Source organism: Staurois parvus, unplaced genomic scaffold, assembly GCF_062004578.1.
Source record: "Staurois parvus isolate SC_StPar_1 unplaced genomic scaffold, SC_StPar_1.0 ptg000013l, whole genome shotgun sequence".
Lineage (NCBI taxonomy): Eukaryota > Metazoa > Chordata > Amphibia > Anura > Ranidae > Staurois > Staurois parvus.
The window spans coordinates 9,030,409-9,052,389 of NW_028317809.1; the positions used below are offsets into that span (position 1 = coordinate 9,030,409).

The 21,981-nt window shown below is 42.5% G+C and overlaps 1 protein-coding gene across 1 annotated transcript in view; it reads left to right on the forward strand.

Moving 5' to 3' along the window:
* The window catches only part of CFAP299 (cilia and flagella associated protein 299), a 620,116-nt gene that overhangs the window by 507,799 nt on the left and 90,336 nt on the right, over positions 1–21,981 (forward strand). The window contains exon 4 of the mRNA XM_089675483.1: positions 7,503–7,645. Coding sequence (XP_089531609.1) covers positions 7,503–7,645 — 143 coding nt within the window. The remainder of the gene's footprint in view (positions 1–7,502; positions 7,646–21,981) is intronic.

Consider the following 21,981-nt stretch of genomic DNA (forward strand, 5'->3'; position numbering starts at 1 on the left):
AGAGTTACTATGGGCCTCTTGGCTGCTTCTCTGCTTAATGCTCTCCTTGCCTGGCCTGGCTGTTTAGGTGGATGGCCATGTCTTGGTAGGTTTGCAGTTGTGCTATACATTGTTGGATGATGGGTTGAACAGGGCTCTGTGAGATGTTAAAGGCTTGGGATATTCTTTTATAACCAAACCTGCTTTAAACTTCTCCAAAACTTTATCCCTGACCTGTCTGGTGTGTTCCTTGGCCTTCATGATGCTGTTTGTTCACTAATGTTCTCTAACAAACCTCTGAAGGCTTTACAGAACAGCTGTATTTATACTGAGATTAAATTACACACAAGTGGACTCTATTTACTAATTAGGTGACTTCTGAAGGCAATTGGTTCCACTAGATTTAGTTAGGGGTATCAGAGTAAAGGGGGCTGAATACAAATGCATGCCACACTTTTCAGAAGTTTATTTATGAAAAGATTTGAAAACCATTTATCATTTTTCTTTCACTTCACAATTATGTGCCACTTTGTGTTGGCCTATCACGTAAAATCCCAATAAAATACATTTACATTTTTGGTTGTGACATGACAAAATGTGGAAAATTTAATTGGGTATGAATGTTTTTTCAAGTCACTGTATACCTGTATCAGATCCCATCCATATGCTAAAAAAGGGCAGAATTTTCATTTGTCCATAATTTTTTTTCTGGTTCAGAGAACAGGGAGAGGTGGATGCACATGAAGACCATAGATATGTCTGCAATTAGGAACCTTCTGTTTCCACAGCTGTTAGTAGAAGATGGGTCCAAGATCAAGGACAAATAAAAGCAATGCATGCATGTTTTCCTACCCAGACATTCTTATTTTACTAACAATCATGAGTATCCTTTAAGGTAAAGATCAATTTTATAATTGGAAATAGAGAACCTTATGGACTTTATAGGCACTACAAACAGTGATTCATAAAATGTAACACTTGAACATGCACAAAATAGTACATACACATATAGAGCAAAAATTGTTACAGAATATACTCTAACCCTGCAACATATAAAAATATAATGAATGCATATTCACATATTAATGGTATCTCCCACATTGACAAAAATATGCTGCATACGCGTCAATACCTAAGAAGGGATACCATTGCACTGATAATAGTAGTAATAGCTTCTTCAGGAGCTGTAAGAAGACTTCTCAAAATATATACATCTGCATCACTAATTCATATTCATTTGTGAATAAAAGACTACAAGTCCCGACAGCCTTAGCGGTTATCAGCTTGTAGTCCTCAAACTAGTTCATTTATTCTTCCTGTCAGAATATCTGCTTGCTCGTACATCCTGTACAGCAAGCAGATATCCTGACAGGTCTGCAGGGGACCTGCATGGCATTGGCGATCTACTGATCACTGGTGCAATGCTTTCCAGACTCCTGCAGACAAAAAAAATAAATGCACATTTTTTTTACCTGCAAAAAAATGTGTATTTATTATTTTTTTTCTAAAAGGTGAACTTATCCTTTAACCACTTCCCATCAGGCCCATGTATATAAACGGCCGGACAGGAGCAGTGCAGTGTTGGGTGGCTGTTTATAAACGTCCTTCCCACTCCCTGCTTGTGGGCGCTCCCTGGGAGCGTGCAGCACCGCGATCCGGTGCCCGCTGTGTCCTCTGGATCATTGTACGGGACCTCTGTGTGAGCTCCCGATCATGTGATCACTGATTGGCCAATCAGTGATCACATGAAGAGTAGTAAGCAAAATGTTACTTCTGACATCATTGCCTACTACGTGTGAAATCTGTGAATGATCACAGAGATCACATGGTACAAGGCTATTCACAACAGCCTTGTACCATGTGACAAGCTGTGACCAATCACAGCTCACACAGTATTTCTCAATGGCTGCAAGAATGCAGCCAGAGAGAAGGAGAAATGATTGCTTTTACAGCCTTTATGGGTGTAAAAGCAATCAGTGTAAAAAAAAAAAAAATCTTCATCACCCCCCACAAGTAGTACAGTGTCACTATGGTGACACTGTACTGCAAGGGTGACAGTATGTTAAAAAAAATCGTAAATAATAATATTAAAAAATACAAATGTAAAATAAAATGTAGAAAAATTATAATTTTTGGTTATAAACTAATTTGGGTTATTATTTTTTTTACTAAAAAGATAACTGAATACATTTTGGCCAAGATTTATGAAGAAAGATTATTTGCAAAATTTTATAAGAAAAACACTTTTTTTCAACATTTTTGGACTTATTCATTTATATAGCAAAAAAAATTAAAATTTAAGTGGTGAATAAATGCCACCAACATAAAGTTTTATCTGTCTCAAAAAAATGCTAAAAAATTAATATGGATACCATTCAAAGTGTGATAGCACTGAAAGCTGAAAATTAGCCTGGACAGGAAGGGGGTAAAAGTGTCCGGACTTGAAGTGGTTAATGGAGCACAAGTGCAGTGATGTCATCACACTTGTAGTCCATTGATATTTCCTCAATCCCCAAAACTAAAGGTCTGTACCTGCCGCTGGAGGAGTAGTCAGTAGGAGCCACTGATTAGAGTTGCAATGCTTTGCAGGCCCCAATGCAAAAAAAAAAAATGGATGCACACGTTTTTATTAATAAATATTCCAAAATGTGTGCCTTTAAGCAGTCAGTCTTGTTAATTAAAGAAAATAAGTGCAATAATAATGTACGTTTTTTTCTGTAAACACATGACTTTGTAGCGGGTACTTAGGGTTCCTTCAGGTGATTGTTATTGCAGCATATGGTGCAGTCACAGGTGGTGGAGGGAAAGGGAATGCTAAGTGCTGTTAACCCATCTTTTGTTCAGATGAACTAGCACGACTAGATTAATAGCACTTCTTGATCTCTCAAGAGGGGAGAAAAACATGTGTTGAACAGAAAAAATGTGAAAAGCTCAGCAAGAATCAGAATAGGTTTATGCTAAATGAAATCTTCTTTTTCTAACAGAACAATTAAGCTACAGAAACCCTTTTAGAAACCCTTTAGCCAACTTTAGAAACTACTAATGCTGCTAGTTGAACATCTCATGACTGCCAAAATAGTCAAATGAAGAGCAGAGTCATTTAATGAGCAGAATGGCAAAGAACGTTGATTGACTCAGTAGTTAATGTTACCGTATTTTATGAGATCTATTGGCAAAGCAGCGAATGTGACTTTCATTGCTGGAGAATCAATCACTCTCATTTAAAAGGTATGTACCTGGAAGGGTCTCCATCCAGAGAATGTTTGTGACAGTCATAGTCTCTGCTTTTTTAACCACTTCCAGACCGGACACTTTTACTCCCTTCCTGACCAGGGCAATTTTCAGCTTTCAGCGCTATCACACTTTGAATCACAATTGCGCGGTCATGCAACACTGTACCCAAATGAATTTTTTACCATTTTTTTGAGACGGATAAAGCTTTATTTTGGTGGTATTTATTCACCGCTGGGATTTTTATTTTTCTTGCTATGAAAATGAAAATGTCCAAAAATTTTGAAAAAAAGTGTTTTTTTTATAAAATTTTGCAAATAAATAATATTTCATCATAAATCTTGGCCAAAATTTATTCCATTATCTTTTTAGTAAAAAAAAAATCCAAATTAGTTTATAACCAAAAATTATAATTTTTATACATTTGTTTTTACATTTTTATTTTATTTTTTTATGTTATTTTTTATTTTTATTTTTTTTTACATACTGTCACCCTAGCAGTACAGTGTCACCATGGTGACACTGTACAACTTGTGGGGGGTGATGAAGATTTTTTTCTTTTCTTTTACACTGATTGCTTTTACACCCATATAGGATGTAAAAGCAATCATTTCTCTTTCTCTCTGTCTGCATTCTTGCACTCATTGAGAAGTACTGAGTGAGCTGTGATTGGTCACAGCTTGTCACATGGTACAAGGCTGTTGTGAATAGCCTTGTACCATGTGACCTCTGTGATCTTTCACAGATTTCATACGTAGTAAGCAATGATGTCACAAGTGACATCTTGCTTACTACTTTGCATGTGATCACTGATTGGCCAATGTGATCACATGATCGGGACCTCGTACAGAGGTCCCATTTGACGATCGGTGTTTCACTGTGTCCGGAGGACACAGCAGGCACCGGATCGCGGTGCTGTGCGCTCCCCGGGAATATAAACGGCCTCCGGACCCTGCACTGCCACCGTCCGGCCGTTTATATACAACGGCCGGTCGGGAATTGGTTAAATGGACCCCTATATGTACAACTAGGGTTGCCACCTCATCCCTTTAAAACTGAACACATATTAATTACACAGGTTCTGTGGCTGATTAAGGTGGTAATTAAACTCACTTAGAGCCGTATCTGCATTAAATTAGTCTCAGAACCTGTGTAATATGTTTTCGGTTTTAAAGGGATGAGGTTGAAACCCTATGTACATCTCGTGACTTCACTGGATCTTATACCATTGCAAATAAAAAGTTGCTGAACTCACACCACTTGCATTGTGTTTAGTACCATGAGCTAACTTCACTTGAGTTTTCACGTGTTGGCAGGTGTTTTTTAAAGTGTTGCGTTGATGTGCATTTTTTCACAGCAGTCAAAGTACTGAATTTTTTCCCTAACGCATGGTGCAGTGCATTATGATGCATTATATTGCAATGCAAGTGTTGCGCTGCACACAAGTGCATCATGTACTATTTTCGCCCATGTGACGGACAGCAGAAATATTATTTTAATTTTGTGTTGGTTTGTCAACAAGTGTGGCCAACAGTCAGCTTGTCTGCTTTGTTTATAATTTGAAGTTCCTGTGCCCCCAGGGGATGGGAGGTGAGAGTCATCCCAGCAGGGAGCGCAGACAGCATGGTTTCCTGTGGTTGTGAAAAGCCAGACGTGTTGGTACAGGGGGCTTGAGGCTTGGGGAAATGGAAAGGATCTGTGTGGGGAGAAGGACTATTAGAATGGGCAGAGCTTGAGTCAAGATGGACAGAGCTGCTCATGGCTCCAGGCCTAACTAGGAGATGCATTGAACTGTGCTTTGCTTTGTGCACTGCTGGGACTTGTGGTTCTACATTGCCTGTGTAGTTTTGAAGATGCGGCCAAGACACGCAGCCCTCTGAAGACCCGTGAGGAGTTGGTGCCTATCTGCCTAGACTTCCTCTGCTGAGGCCACTGCTGGCTGGTGAGTCCCTGAATTGCTACCCTGTGCACTGCCCTCTGTTGTGTGCCTGGACTTTACCCATTGCCTGCCTGAACTGCCCCTCTGCTGTGTGCCCCCGGATTTAACCCTTGCTATACCTGTCAAGTGCCTCCCCAAATCACTCAATAAAAGCCTTGTGTGCCACTGTTCTCCAAGTATGTTCTGTCCCACCTACACCTCCGTCACAGCCCAGCAAACACCAAGGAAGGATGTTGATGTGAACTAAAGTTGTCAGACCTAAACTAAGCATTGCAGCCCAATGCATGCAGTGTGACAATAGTACAAAGTAGTTTAATAGCCTTTAGAAAATTTTTACAGGCTGTTGAATTACAATTTAGAGTTTTACATCCTTGTCCAAGATTTATTCCTGCAGATGGATGAAACATATGTATTAAAGTTATCAGCATAAATTGCACGCAGCTGAGTTGTAAACTGTTTTAGGGCATCAACTATGCATCTCCATTGCAAAAAATATTTGATTTGGTCTTCTTTGTTAAAGGTCATGGGGCAAATTTCCCCTTTAGGAAAACAGCAGCTTTTTCATATGGAACTAAGAATTTCTGTTTTTTTACAGCCAAGAAAGTAACATCTTAGACTCTATTTGATGTGCAGTTGCCATGGTTCTGCACATGTGATCAGCTATAGCACCAGCCATCTGAAGGCTTGAAAGTTCAGCTGAGAGCTGACATAAGCATACTGGCAACTTGGACATTTATCACCAGAGAAATGTCTTAAATGTTTTGGGAAATGGGTAAATTATTATTATTATTATTATTATACAGGATTTATATAGCGCCAACAGTTTGCTCAGCTCTTTACAATATAACGGGAGACAATACAGCAGCAATACTGTTCAATACAAGAGGGTTAGGAGGGCCCTGCTCCTTGGAACTTACAATCTTGGTATGTTTTTAGTCTTTGGTTTAATTTCAGTCTACCTCCTCAAGATTTTATCTGCATTACCAACTTTGTTGCTGTTCGATCTTAGGACTCCCTTACAAATGCAGACAGTGTGATTTAGCATAACAGTAGAAACATAGAGCTTACTCTGCAGCTGATTGAAGACCAAAGTTTCGAATCTGCGTTTTATTTTTATTTTTTGAGTTCTTATTAACAGACATGGCAATTGCACAAATTTTTTGGTTTTGTTTAATGAAACTCACTATTAGTGTAAGATTGTAAGATCAATCAAAATATAAGATCACACTGAAAACCCATATATGGGGGAGAGTAAAATCATTTCAGTCAATTTACATATGCAGGTATGAGGATATATTGAAATTCTAGATTTTTAGTTTATATTTAAAGCTTGTTTGGCTATACTATTCTTGGGGATCACAGGAGTGCAGTATAATTTTTTTTTCTACTTAACCCCTACTTCTTTTTAAAGGTGAATTTAAGGATTTAGCTTAACACCTAAGTTTAGGTAAAAACAAAAAACAGTTTGGGGATAGTACTTACATTAATCTGAAGTGTGCTGCCTGTAGGTGCCAGCTGTCATAATTGAAATCCTGTATCATCGCTCCCCCTCATGCTCTGCAACTGTAATTTTCTTGACCCTTCAGATTATTAGAACCAAGGGATCTGCCACAGGAAAAGTAAAAGTGATGACTATGTTCACCCTTTCTGCCCCCCTTTTACTTTAGCTTCCATGAATAAAAAGCCTTCAAGGAATGGAGAAGGCAAACCGTTCATTCACCCACCCATTCTCCATTCATAGATAACTTTTAATTCATGGAAGCTATAGTGCATCTTCTTAGAATGGAAGAAGAGAGACAAAAAGGCTGGGCATAGTCGGCACTTTTGCTGAGTTCCTGTGACAGGTCCCTCGGCTCTATTAACCCCCACAGCACCAGAAGGATACGGCTGTGATATACAGGGGGAAAATTTTAACTAAGACAGCCAACAGCAGCACAAGTACGGGCCCATGAGCTAATTTAAAAAAAAAAAAGTTTTACCCAAATTTAGGGTTTAATAGGTCATCTAGTTTACATCTTGACTTCTAGATGTTTGTGTGCACTGGTTATATCACTGGAGCTTCTTGCAGGGTCCTGTTAAAGCTGAGGATCCCAACTCTGTGGTGGAATGCATTCTCCAAAGGTTTGGGATTCTCAGCTTTCCCAGGAAAAGGATTAATGACTCCTCCCTACTTAGTGAGTGCACCAGAAGCTAAATATTTTTTACCTTTTTTGCCAATGTTAATTTTTAAATTAGGCTGTGCTTCTTCTTTTAAATTGGGGGCTACAAAATAAGTGGTTCTTACATATCGATGTAAAGTCTGCTTTAATTTAACTGTATAGTGTCTGAATTTTTTGCTTTTTTGCTTTTTCAGTCTATTATCTTTATCCGGGACAAAAACTCACATGGACAAGAACTGTCTGGCTATATTGATTTTGCTCATCGGCTTAAGACTGAAGACTTTGAAGTATACTTTAGTGGCAAGAAAAAGCTTCTTCCACGTCCAACTGACTTGAGGTAAAAAATATGATAAAGTTTAAACATTTATTTTATGCAGAGTTGACATTACAGTGAAACTCAAAGCACATTTCTAAATACAAAATTACATTTTAGACATTAATATTGTAACTACTATACTGTATATAAGCAAGGCAAATCTGTTTCATAATCTGCTTCACTGCTTCTGAGTAGCACTACTTTGCAGGGCAACTAAATGAATAGATATTGCCCAGTTTCTACTTATCCTCAAGAAGGGTAAAGCATTACGGCATCCCCATATACAGTATGTTCATTGACACATCATGAATAAAGATGAGCGATCGATTATGGTTCAGATGAATTTTTCTTAAAAATTTGCAAACCTAATGCAAAATTGTGTAGAATGGTTTGGGAAGCTATGGGCAGCACTGCCTGATAAGATAATATGGCCAAAAACAGGTTGAGCCAAAAATTCTACCAAGGATAGTAAGTTAGAGGGGTGGGACATGATGGCAGTGCCAATCAAGCTAAGGGTGCTCAAACAAGGGTAGGAGCAGATATATGGCAGAAACAGCATTTGAAGCAGCCTTTGGTCCCTTTCTCCCTTTCTCCCAGATCTCATTTGGGAATCTGAGCTGTGAAAAATAACACTGAAATTTGAATTCAGTTTGGAACATTAAAATTAAGTCAGAATCTAGTGTCATGTGAATTTCAGGATCAGCTCTAATCTTTACTTGTGTAGCAGTAGGGCTTTTGTTATGGTTGTACCTAGCATCCCTATAAAAAACCTCATAGCTTTGTTATTCCTTACAAGCATGCCTTTTTAGTATATCTTTCACTATAGCAATGGCTTATTGCTGCTTTATGTTTTGTTTTACTATATAAGAATGTTAATATCTATAGACCACAGTGTAACTAGCCCTGGCATGTGGACATTTGACATTTTCAAGGTTATAAGTTATCTATTATTTTACTTTCAACAATTTCATTTTTTCAGGGTTATAATATGTAACTGTAGCCATAGCAGATGTTGTGCCTGCTATGTTAACTTGTTCAGATGAATCCATATTACAGCAAATTAAATCCTTTGTAGTTATTGAAACCCTTACTTATTTGCATTGCCAAGATATGCAGTGACCAGCGGCTTTAGCCAAAGTTAAGGTGGTCTTTAATTGTGGTTGTGGTTTTAAAGGATTTAAATACAGTATTGGCTGCACTCTCTGAACCTCAGCTATGCAAGCCACAATATTTTCAGCTATCTTGAACTGTTTTATTACGGACAAGAGATTTTAACTAGATTTAGATCACATTCCAGATGTATTATATTTTATTGTGCTGAAGTTTAAAAAAATAAAGTCTGAATATAATAACTACAGTACTTGTATACCATTGAAAATGCTACATGTAAATTTATGATTCAAAGCTTCTGTACATATTTGTAGTACCAGATAATGCATGTGTCAGAAAAAGTGAACAAGATAGTTTTCTTTCTTTTTTTGTACCCCAATCAAAGCCCTGGGCTCTAGAGTAAAGATATAAAATAAAATAAATAATGAAAAATATTAAAGAAAAGGTTTTGCAACTTTTATATCAAAATGTTTTTATCTAAGAGGTTTTGTATTTTTAAAGGTTTAGACTTTTTTTACTTTTTATTTGTAATAAATTCAATAATATTTTAATGGCCATTAAACTGACCAGCATATATATTTTTTGTTTTTTTAATTGTATTTACCTAATAATTATAGCATAAAAGCTGACAGTTGGAGATTATATGTATGGTCATAAAATGCAAAAGATGTACTGAGCGATGTAAATTGTACCACATAAGTGATTGATAAATCACATATGGAAATAGTTCTGCAGATGGTATTATTTTGGGCATTTCCAAATTATGTCCCTTAGAGTCTGAATAATCCCATTGCATAGCTTCCAGCTGTGCAACAAATTAAATTAGCATATCTTTAAAGCTGGACATACACATACAGATTCCTCCATCTACGAGAGCACTGATGTTTGAATCTTCCTTGTCATATTGAATTCTTACAGTCAGTAGCAATACCAAACCATACTGTTCAACTGACAATTTTCCAATAGGCTCCTTGGACAAAAGTGAAATGATGGAAGGGCCATACACTGCTCGAATTTTGGGCAACTATTGCTGTTCTAGCTGAAATTCAAAGTGTATGGGCCTGAACACAAGTTCAAACAGAACTTTGGTTGTTTGGACATTCGTATGAATGTGGGACTTTTACTCCATCTGCAAAAGCTGAACATTATGTACAGTACTATATATGACAGTTTTCTTGATGTCAGAATTCGCTAAAGAAATGGCAGGTGTCAGGACCCTCCACATCCTTAACAACCAGTGATGTCACCGAGCCCCAATCATTTACTGTTTGGTAATCCCTGGCCCTGTAAACAAGGGAGCAATTTTAGCATGAAATCACCAACCAATATGGCCACATGGTCAATGATGGAAATTAACGTGATTGACGATAGATGTACATTGTACAATATTTTTTGGGGGTTCTTCATTTTGTCAAAATGTGTGTGTGTGTGTATTTACTTTTCACATGTTTTTTTGTGTGAGTAGGGTACTATTTTACTCTTTACTCCTTCACACAAAAATGTGAATGGAGGCGGTATGATGTTTCCACTTTATTGCTAAAGGATGCTTCTAGATTCCAAAATAAGCTCCCTGCCTGCAGACCTCCACAACCACCAGATCAGAGTTGTGGGGAAGAGGCCCTTGTCCAGGAGCCAACAAGGTACTTTTCCAGTTGCTTTTCCAGTTGGTCTCCCCTGGCAAGGTAACTCCCCATGTTAAGGACATGAAGCCTGGTGTGGTTCATGAGGGGGGCTTGCCCCATTCTTTCTCAGCCTGCCAGACTGCACGCTTAGATAAAGGTCTGGTATGGATTTTTGTCGGAAGCCCACACTTTTCTTTTTTTTTTTTTTGCAAGGAGTTCCCCAAAATCTATACCAGACGTTTGAACTGAAGAGACAACAACCAGCTTTAAATCGAAACATCAACTTTAAAGGGTATTTATTTCATATAAAAAATACAGCTAACTATTGTATGAACTCCACACACAGTATTAAAAAATGCTTGGCTAGGTTTTTACCAAGACACCAGAAAACTTTTCATAAATAATCAAAATTAGAGTGAATTATTTTATAGAATAAAGCCAGCAGTATTTAAGAACATATCAGGCAGCTTTTAATGAATACATCAACATTATAACATTCACAGAAAAAAGGCAGCAATCTATTGAGCTGACTTTATACACAGAACGTATAAACTTTTGGTAAAACTACATAGAAAAGAGGAGAGACACCAGACAGCTATTAATTAAAGAAAAAACAAAAAAACTTTAGAGTATATTATTTCATTGAAAATAAATTAGCAGTTTTAAAAGGCTGCAGCTCAACAGGGAGAGACCAGGTACATTTTAATTAAGAAATCACAATAATAAACTATTTCAGAGATAATAGCCAAAAATATTTTTGATTGCCAGTGCAGTGCAATAAGCCACAAACTGAAAGATACGGTGTATGATTTACCCTGTAGCAAACACTATACATTTTGAGGAGGATCAGCTACAGAAATGTTATTTATGGCATATTTATAGTGCCTGACTTGCAGAATACACTGAAAATGTCAGGTGCAATGCAGAACTGACCCCTAGAAAAAAAAAACTTGCAGTTGAAACCTAGCTGCATAAAAAAAAATATATGTAGCACTTTTGGAGTGCCAGAGCACTAGAATAGGGAAGTGGAGACATCCCAAGATAGTATTGTGGATTAGTGGCAGACCAGCAGAAGTGGAAGTACAGTAGCTGATAATGGTGGCAAGACATGGTAATGGCAAAAGGTGATGGTTATGGTGCCAGACCAGCAGCAGTAGATAGAGATGGTAATGGAGGTGGGCCAGCAGTAGTAGAAGGAGCTTGCAATGGTGACTGCTCAGCAGCGGTGCAGGAAGCTGGTAATGTTGACAGGCCAGTAGCGGTGGATGGATCTGTTAATGGTGGTAGGAGCTGGTATTGATGGCAGGTCAGTGGTGGTGTCAGGGAACGGTAATGCTATAGTTTATGTTTAGGAATACATTTTTAAAAATGTATTTGTTAGCATCAGCTGAAGGAGTTTTGCATTCATTACTAACCCAAGGATGGTTCATTTTTATAAAAGTGATCCAGTCAACTGGTAAAGGGGACAGGCAGACTGAGCTCTGCATCAAACAAGAATGACTTTAAAGTGTTGCTGAGGCACGCCACTGGATGCAGACAACCATCCCTATCCTCCAGGCATGGTTGATTGAAGTTAACTCAACTATACTCTTCCATATAAGAAACTTATCTATATCTACAGAGGATTCCCACTCCACTGAAATTTGTATTACTCTACCCCCAGACACTTAATATTAGTGCACTTTGCTATGATGTTTGATCTATGTTATGTTTGCTGTCTAATCTTTTTTGTCATTCCACATGTTTTCTGGAAATGCTCCTTGTTACAAAACATATAATTTCCTATTGCTGCAGCATGAATTATTGATGTACCACGTTCTTTCCCTCTTTTTGTTTGTACCCACTGTTCATACCAACAAAGTTCTTTTAATGTTAAAAAAAAAAAAAGTGTTGCTGAGGAAGCCACCCTCACTGCTGTTCCCCCTTCCCTTTTCATCGGACCATGAAAGGAGATCCTGCTACTGTATGAAAAGACAGTCACGAGGGTGATCCACAGCACATCTTCCATGTGACAAATTTTTTGCTCCCTCTGGAGGAAAAAATGCACCATATCTACTAAGATCTGTTATTTTCCTTCTTATATCAGATCCAAATAGGTGTACTCCTTGTAAAAGCCCTTCCCTTCATGGCTCAAATTCTGGGGTCCTGGTGCAGGCACTGCACCATGAGTGAAAGCAGGCTTCCTAGGTCAGGGGTTCTCAGTGTCGCTGGGGACAACGGTGTCCTCAACAGTCTCACTCCTCCAATGTTTAACTCCCAGGGTTACGGGTGGAACGAAATGTACTTCTAAAAGATAACCTTCCTCATTTCCTCCTCACCACCGACACCCTCACACTCCTGTTCATACTCCTCCTCTGCTTGCTTCTACTCCAAAGAGATGGACTCAGTTATAAAAAGATTCTGAAAGCCCTAGACACCAGGAAGTCTTTCTCTTACTCCTGTTGCTATGCCACCAGTGTCCAGTCTATTATACCATGTAGTGTGTGCTTCAGCAAGAATATCAGAGGTATTGTGTTGCTGATCTTTAGCCTCGCAATGGCTCAACATTCTGGCTTCCTCTATGAATGGTGATGTTAAGCCGCCTGGCAGAGTCTCTAGCAGCCCACCGCACGGACGCTCCCAGGGCGCGGGGTCTAAGTCCCAGCCTGCTATTCACCAGGGCCCCTGATGGTGGGGATGGACTTGGTGCAGACTGAAACCAGGTCGCGACCCCCGAGTGCGTCCTGCGGTGGTAGAGAATACTGACAGGGGAGTGCAGGAACGGAATCTATTTGGAAGAGGCAGACAGATACACAGGTCTGACCCAAACCGGATGGATGGATGGATGGATACGGTATGCGTGGTCAGACAGGCCGGTCGGTATTATGCGGGCAGCGAGGTACAGAGGAGCGAGCTAAGAATGGTCAGGTCACAAGCCAGGTTCAGCAGGATGCGGGCAAATACAGTACCAGGGATCAGACAGAAGAGTAGTCAGGCAAGCCAGGGGTCAAACAGGAGAGAGCAGGATCAGGAACAAGCAGAGGTCGGCAACGGAGTATACAGCAACACAGGAACAGGATACAGGACACAGGATACAAGACCAAACGGCAACTAACATACCTGTTCCTGCGTTTAAATAGCCCGCCTCCCGCTGTCATTGGTGCCAGGCGCGCGTCCGTGATCCCGAGTGCGCATGCGCGAACCCTGCCGCTGCCATGCGCGGCCAGGTCCTACCGCCCGCCGGGTAGAGAGAGTGGGTGTTCTGCGCATGCGCCGCCAGACGCGATGCCGCAGAACACCCGGATCCTGACATTGCCCCCCCCCTACGGGCAGCCGCCGGATGCCCAACAGTTCTCTCTTGCGTGGGTGGTTGTCAAAAAAATCCCAAATCAATCTAGAGGCATGAATGTTCTGGGAGGGTTCCCATGAGTTCTCCTCTGGACCATACCCTTTCCACTTAATGAGAAACTGAGTCTGACCCCCCCTCTTCCTACAGTCTAGAATAGTCTCAATTTCGAACTCCTCCTCCCCATCAACGTTTATGGCGTCAGGAGGCCTAGATCTCCGGTTCGGGAATGGGTCCGGTGCCGCGGGTTTCAACAGCGATACATGAAATACCGGGTGTATTCTAAAGGATTCCGGGAGTACGAGCTCGTACGCCACTTCGTTAACCTTCCTCTTTACCTGGAATGGGCCCATAAATCTCGGTCCCAATTTCCGCGATGGACATATCATCTTAAGGTTTGTTGTGGCCAACCAGACCTTGTCCCCTGGGTGTAACATAAGCTCCCCTCTTCTCCTTTTGTCAAAGGCTTTCTTACTGCCCTCCTGGGCCTTCAGGATCGCTTCTTGTAAGATCTTATTGTTTGCAGAAAGGAAGTGCAACATGTCCTGTGTAGCTGGCACCGAACTTTCAGGAATTGTGTCAGGTAAAAAGGTCGGGTGGAAGCCGTAATTGGCAAAAAATGGGGATTGCTGAGTAGTCGAGTGGCTAGCATTGTTGTAAGCAAATTCGGCCAGTGGTAAAAGAGTTAGCCAATCGTCCTGGAGAAATGATGTGTAACATCGGAGATATTGTTCCAAGGTCTGGTTTGTACGTTCGGTCTGTCCATTGGTCTGTGGGTGATATGCCGAGGAGAGAGATAACTTGATTTCCAACGTCTCGCATAGTGCTTTCCAAAATTTGGAGGTGAACTGGGCACCCCTATCCGAAACTATATCCTTAGGAATTCCATGGAGTCTCACCACCTCTCTCACAAAGATTTGCGCCGTCTCCGCAGCGGATGGTGTATTTTTGAGAGGCAAGAAGTGGGCCATCTTGGATAGGCGGTCCACAATCACGAAAATGGTGGTATGGTCTTGAGATGGAGGAAGTTCCACAATGAAATCCATCGAAATCATTTCCCACGGTCTGTTAGGTATGGGTAAGGGTCGCAGGAGCCCCCAAGCCTTGTTCCTGGAAGGCTTATTCCTTTGACAGACCGCGCAGGTCTTTACGTAAGCCTCGCAATCTTTGGACATGCTGGGCCACCAGAACATACGTTGTAGAAGTTCCAACGTCTTCCGGGCCCCGAAGTGCCCAGCCAGGGGATGGTCATGGCAATGGCCCAAGACCGTGGTGCGAGATTCGTCAGGTACCAAGATTCGTTCTCCTTTCCACCATAATCCATCTCTATTCTGTAGTGGCACCCCTGGAACATTTGGAGCCCCTATGGATGCTGCCTGTAGTTGGGAACGTAGCTCAGTCTGTAATGCCAAAAAATTACCAGACGACAGGATGGTGTCGGGTTTGTGGGCCTCCTTTGGGTCTTCGAACATCCGCGAATGAGCATCTGGTTTCGTGTTCTTTGATCCAGGCCTATAAGTGATATGAAACACAAACCGAGAGAAAAAAAGTGCCCACCTAGCCTGTCTTGGTCTCAAGCGCTTCGCCGTTCTTAAATATTCAAGGTTCTTGTGATCCGTAAAAATTAATATCGGGTGCACGGCTCCTTCCAGCAAGTACCTCCACTCCTCCAATGCTGCCTTGATGGCCAGGAGTTCTCGGTCCCCTATGTCATAGTTCTTCTCGGCCGAAGATAGTTTCCTGGAGAAAAATGCCACGGGATGCATCAGTTCCTTGATGCCCTTCCTTTGGGAAAGCACAGCCCCAACCGCGTTTTTGGAAGCATCCACCTCCAAGGTGTAGGGTAATGAAGAGTCAGGATGGCTCAGTACTGGGGCCTCGGTGAATAACCTCTTTAGGGACTCAAAGGCTTCCTGCGCCTCAGATGTCCACTTGAAACGCACTCCCTGCTTGGTAAGTTGCGTGATGGGGGATACTAGGCCTGAAAAGTTCCTAATGAATTTCCGGTAAAAATTAGCAAAGCCAATGAACCGCTGAACCCCTTTTTTATCTAACGGCACCGGCCATTCCAGAACTGCGGAGATCTTCTGTGGATCCATCGCTATTCCAGTAGTAGAAATAATTAAGCCTAAGAAGGGGATACTGTGCTGCTCAAAACTGCATTTATCTGCCTTTGCGTATAACCCATGCAAACGGAGCCTTTCCAGCACTACCCTGACGTGACCCCTATGCTCCTCCAGAGATGCAGAAAAAATTAAGATATCATCAAGATAGATGACCACGAAAATATCCAAGAAGTCCCTGAACACATCGTTAATGAAGTGCTGGAAGGTGGCGGGGGCATTACACAGACCGAAGGGCATTACCAGGTACTCAAAGTGCCCGAACCTAGTACGGAAGGCAGTCTTCCACTCATCTCCCTCCCGAATACGGACCAGATTGTAAGCCCCCCTCAAATCCAACTTCGTAAAAACAGATGCAGTCCTGAGTCGCTGAAACAGTTCTGGTACTAAAGGAAGTGGGTAATGGTTCTTTACCGTGATCTTGTTAAGCTCCCTATAGTCCACACAGGGCCTTAAGGATTTATCCTTCTTCTCAACAAAGAAGATACCCGCCCCGGCCGGGGATGTGGAGGGGCGTATGAACCCCTTCTGAAGATTTTCCTCAATATATTCCTTTAGTACCCCTAGTTCTTTTTCTGACAGAGGAAAGATCCGCCCGAAGGGTACCTCAGATCCCGGGAGCAGATCGATTGGACAGTCGTAGGCCCTATGCGGAGGAAGATTGTCAGCTCCCCGCTTACTAAATACGTCAAGGTATTGATGGTAAACTGAAGGGACGTGTTGTGTCAGCTCTATGTCAGTATCTACGCAGAATAGTGTGCGTGGGGCCTCCGGCTCATGTGGACAACAATGCTCTTGGCAGTATGGAGAGCCGAACCGGAGGGTACCGGCTTTCCAATTAATCTGGGGGTCGTGGGCCCGCAGCCACGGAAGCCCCAGAATAATTGGAAACAGAGGGGAGGAGATAGCATTCAAACACAGGAATTCCCGGTGAGTCTCGGATACAGTCACACAGAGAGGCGGGGTCTCCCGATCCACCACCCCAGACTTGATCCGAGATCCATCGGCTAGAAAAATATTAAACCCACATTCTTTAACCTGTAAGGGAATCTGGAATCGAGCCGCGAAGTCCAGATCCACAAAACAGCTACAGGCCCCGGAGTCAATGATCGCTGTTGCCGTCACGACCCTTCCGGGAGCTGGAATGAAATGGGTACCGCTAAATAATTGACATTGTGACTGGCTGTGGTAGGTGTGGCAGAGTAAACAGAAGTGCACTTACCAGCCTTCACCGGACAGGAACGTACCATGTGGCCAGCTTCCCCACAGTAGAGGCACAGGTTGTTGCGGCGGCGTCTTTGACGCTCTTCAGGTGTTAGGGAGGGACGAGCTAGCCCAACTTGCATTGGTTCCGGCGTATCCAGGGGTTCTGGATTGCGATTCCCAGCAGTGCTACTGACTGGTCCTGGAGCATGGGGAAACATCCAAGCAGGCCTCAGGCCCTGGCCTGACCTCTCCATCCTGCGTTCCCGCAAGCGTCGGTCGATCTGAATAGCCAGGGTCATGAGATTTTCTAGTGTGGCTGGTATGCCTACCCTGGCTAGTTCGTCTTTCAGGGACTCAGACAGGCCTATGCGGAACTGGTTGCGCAAGGCAGCGTCGTTCCATTGCGTGTCTCCCATCCACCGCCTGAACTCACCCGCATACTCCTCTGCAGGCCTACGACCTTGCCTGAGAGACTGAAGGGCCGATTCAGCTGATGCTGCTCGTTCGGGATCATCGTAAAGGAGGCCCATCGCTTCAAAAAATGCTGCCACAGATTCCAGCTGAGGTGGTTGCTGGATCTCTAATAGTCGATGCGCCCATTCTTGGGGTTCATCGAGTAGCAAAGAAATAATAAACCCCACCTTCACGGTTTCTGTCGCGAACGTACGTGGCTGGAGCCTAAAGTACAACAGGCAGGCATTACGAAATGCTCTGAACTTGGTGCGATTCCCACTGAATCGTTCTGGGACAGGAACATGAGGTTCTGGCATAAGTGTAGGTGTAGGTGCTGCTGGTCCGGCCAGGGTTTCAGTGGTACCACTGGCCGGAGCTGAGGGACTATGATCTTGGGGGGCCGAAATAGTGGTGGTTAGGGTCTGGATCCGACCATCCAGGTGATTATAGCCCTCCTCCAGCGCCCTTACCGCCTGAGTAAGAGCCGCCAGATGCTGGCACATATTTTCCAGGGGGGAAGGTCCTCTTCCAGGTTCCGTCATCTTTTTGGCCGTTTGGTACTGTTAAGCCGCCTGGCAGAGTCTCTAGCAGCCCACCGCACGGACGCTCCCAGGGCGCGGGGTCTAAGTCCCAGCCTGCTATTCACCAGGGCCCCTGATGGTGGGGATGGACTTGGTGCAGACTGAAACCAGGTCGCGACCCCCGAGTGCGTCCTGCGGTGGTAGAGAATACTGACAGGGGAGTGCAGGAACGGAATCTATTTGGAAGAGGCAGACAGATACACAGGTCTGACCCAAACCGGATGGATGGATGGATGGATGGATGGATACGGTATGCGTGGTCAGACAGGCCGGTCGGTATTATGCGGGCAGCGAGGTACAGAGGAGCGAGCTAAGAATGGTCAGGTCACAAGCCAGGTTCAGCAGGATGCGGGCAAATACAGTACCAGGGATCAGACAGAAGAGTAGTCAGGCAAGCCAGGGGTCAAACAGGAGAGAGCAGGATCAGGAACAAGCAGAGGTCGGCAACGGAGTATACAGCAACACAGGAACAGGATACAGGACACAGGATACAAGACCAAACGGCAACTAACATACCTGTTCCTGCGTTTAAATAGCCCGCCTCCCGCTGTCATTGGTGCCAGGCGCGCGTCCGTGATCCCAAGTGCGCATGCGCGAACCCCGCCGCTGCCATGCGCGGCCAGGTCCTACCGCCCGCCGGGTAGAGAGAGTGGGTGTTCTGCGCATGCGCCGCCCGACGCGATGCCGCAGAACACCCGGATCCTGACAGGTGACTTGGGTCACCACATGGGTATATGCGTCCTGAATCAGGAACCACTAATGTGGTGGAGAACTCCAGTACCCCAGAGGCTATCATCATCTTATGTTTGCACAAATACTAATTGATGGCTGGTTGCTACATCATGGTCAACATAAAGTTCCAGTGCTTTGGTGTATCATATATCAAATGTTTAGCAGGCAGCTTGGGTTGTTACTGCATTTCAACCAAACACTTGCTAGATATGACCATCCAAAGTGTTCACACACTCTTTTGAATTAAGACATGCTAGAAGCCAGGATACACAACTAGCAACCACCACACCACCAGGAAGGGTGAGAATGTGTGCCAGGCAAGGCAGGTTTGTGAACTTTACCTGCTGAAGAGCGGACAGCTAGTCGCTCTTGTTGTCACACATGACCTTGCTTGGCATGAGATGGCATGGGGTCAGTCACTGGTCAGTGGGGGGTTACTACTCTTATAGGTTACATATACTGTGAATGTGCACATGCCTGAAAGCGATCAGTGTATTACCCCGCCCTGTGTGAGTGGGGCAGGGCTTTTTGGCACATTGAGTAAGAGCAAAGGAGAACTTAATGTGATGAAGGGATCCAATTCTTCTGGCTCTGAAGAAGAAGCTTTTCCTTGAAATGTGTCAGTCATGTTCTAGGTTCCCAGATGAGACCCACCTGGGTCCATTAGGTCATTACCAGCACTGTGTCATTACTTGATATGCAAGCTTTTATACATTGTTTGTGAGTATCATTTTTATCAGCATTAATAAAATTTACTAGGAATAATGCACTAGGTCGGTGCACAATTGTGTGTTTACACTTCTCTGCCTGCCCCTGTAGAGCTCATAGAACCTTTGGCCCTGTGTGACCCCTTTACCCCAGGAATACAGCTGCAAAACTGTGCTTGAAGGCTACTGAAGGTCACCTAATGAGGCCTAATGAGGCCATTGAGCAGGAGGGGGTAGAGGTGAATAAGTTGTCACTATCACCAGGGTGGAGGATATGGGCTGGCATCATGAGCTCCAATAGTGTGTCCTGTCTGAATCCCAGTTAGTCATCATCAAATCTATCTATTGTGACATAAATGATGTAACATCTGTGCCCATGTTTGCTGGACAAGGTGTCTGTTGTCATCCTGACCCTGCCGCTGATTGTATGGTCCAGGGATGCGAAGACATTAACTTCCACATGCTAGTGGAAGGCAGGGATGGCCTTTTGGGTAGTAGAATGAAGGAGGTTTCATTAGCCACTCCATGAACTCCTCTGCATGCTCTGGAAGTAAAGGCTGGCTGTACAGAATTCCCACTGCCAGAATGAAAAAGCAGACTTGCTCTGCCTCTCAAAGGTACGGCTCCAACACAGCTTTGTCCTGCAAATGCAGAACCTGCTTGCTCCCTTACTATACGCGACTGAAAAACTTTTGCCTTTCTCAGACAAGATGTATACAGGGGATTGCCTAACTTTATTAGAAACTATGGCAATAGGAAGATTAAAAATGCAGTGCTTTAGTGCGATGATTTGGTGCACTAAACTGCCCCCTCCCCCCCGAAAAAGAAAATAAATGAGAAGACTCTAGCAAAATATTAATAATATATTGACATAAAATATACCTACCTCAACAAAATAAATAAATAAAACCTAAAACATCTAAACTACAACATGTGAAATAAAAAATTTAAAAAACACAAAACACAAAAATCACATGACAGAACGATGAGCTTAGGGGGATACAGACTATGTAGCCCACCACACTGCAACCCACTGTAATAATGTACTACTACTATACTACTGTATATGGTACAGATTATAACTGCAATGTAAAACAGCAACCATCTCTCCCTGCAAACGACCTCTGTCAGCTGTCCTTATCTACTCTCTCCATACACACTGACAAAAGGCTACTGGGAACCCTTAATTTTATAGGGAGGGGCTGGAATATAAAACAATCCTCATTAATGGCACTCATATGTCATCTGACCACAGTTTAAATGCCAGGAAGTGCATGATTGCTAATTAGTTGCTATGGTGGTAAAAGGTTGCATTAGTTTTTCTGAGCTGCAAACAACTTTTGGTCAGCCTGAACCTGAAGCTCCTCCCTCATCAGGGCTGTCCAACTGGCTGCCAGCGAGACCTTTTTAAATTTATTGAAATGTCACAAATTACATTTCATTATTTCAAGAAAATACATGGTGTTGTGCAAACTACCCACTACAAAAATGTGTGTAATTGATACCATAACCTGCTGCTGTAATTTTAAAATATTTAAAAATAGCACAAACTCTCCAATCCCAACATTTATATGAACAAAGTGTGCAATTGATGAGTGCAGAAACCACAACCTAGTGTTGTGAATTTAACATATTAAAAGTGTCTTAGTATAAATCATTAATAATATGTAACAATAATGATGTAGATGCAAACTTACATGATACTCATAGTATAAGTGACCACAACTCCGATTTCAAAAAAACTACTAATAAGTGAACCACACTTAATATCTACTAGTTGGGACTATCGTCCCCGTGGTGCACACATGCATCAAGTGTAAAATAAATAAATGAATATTACTGCATAGGATATAAATAAATATAAGATACATATATACACACATTAAAATAAACAGTCCATGTGTATAAAGGATTCCACAGTGAATTCATCATTATTTTAATTTTTTATTAAATTTATTTCTCTTTTTTTAAGATTTTTTTTTCATATCTCACTATGACCAAAGTATTATAATGTTAATGTTACCATAGTAACATTGTACTACTTTGGGGAAGTGATCAGTATTTTTTTTTTTTTTTTTACACAATTTGCTTATAGCAAAGAATTATTTTGCTATAAGCAAGCATTTATCTGAATGAACTCGATTCATTCAGGTTTTTTTTTTTTGTGCTTAGCTGTGATTTGGCCATGGCTAATCACATGACACAGATGGGCTGTGATTGGCCCAGCTTGTGCATGTGATCACTGTGACCATTCACAGCTAGACACACCATTGTATACAATTGTCATGTTATCTGCTGTGATTGGTCGCAGCAGGTCACATGGTACTGGCCCGGTACTCAGATGTGTCCAAGGTACATGGCCAGTGACAGATCGCACCGCAGAATGGCCCTGCGGGCAGACGCACTGCTCATGCTTGAAAGGACGCCATATCCACCCGGAGGGACGAGCTGTTCGCCCGGCTGCCATCTGGCTATAGGCCGGATGGCTACTGGTTAAA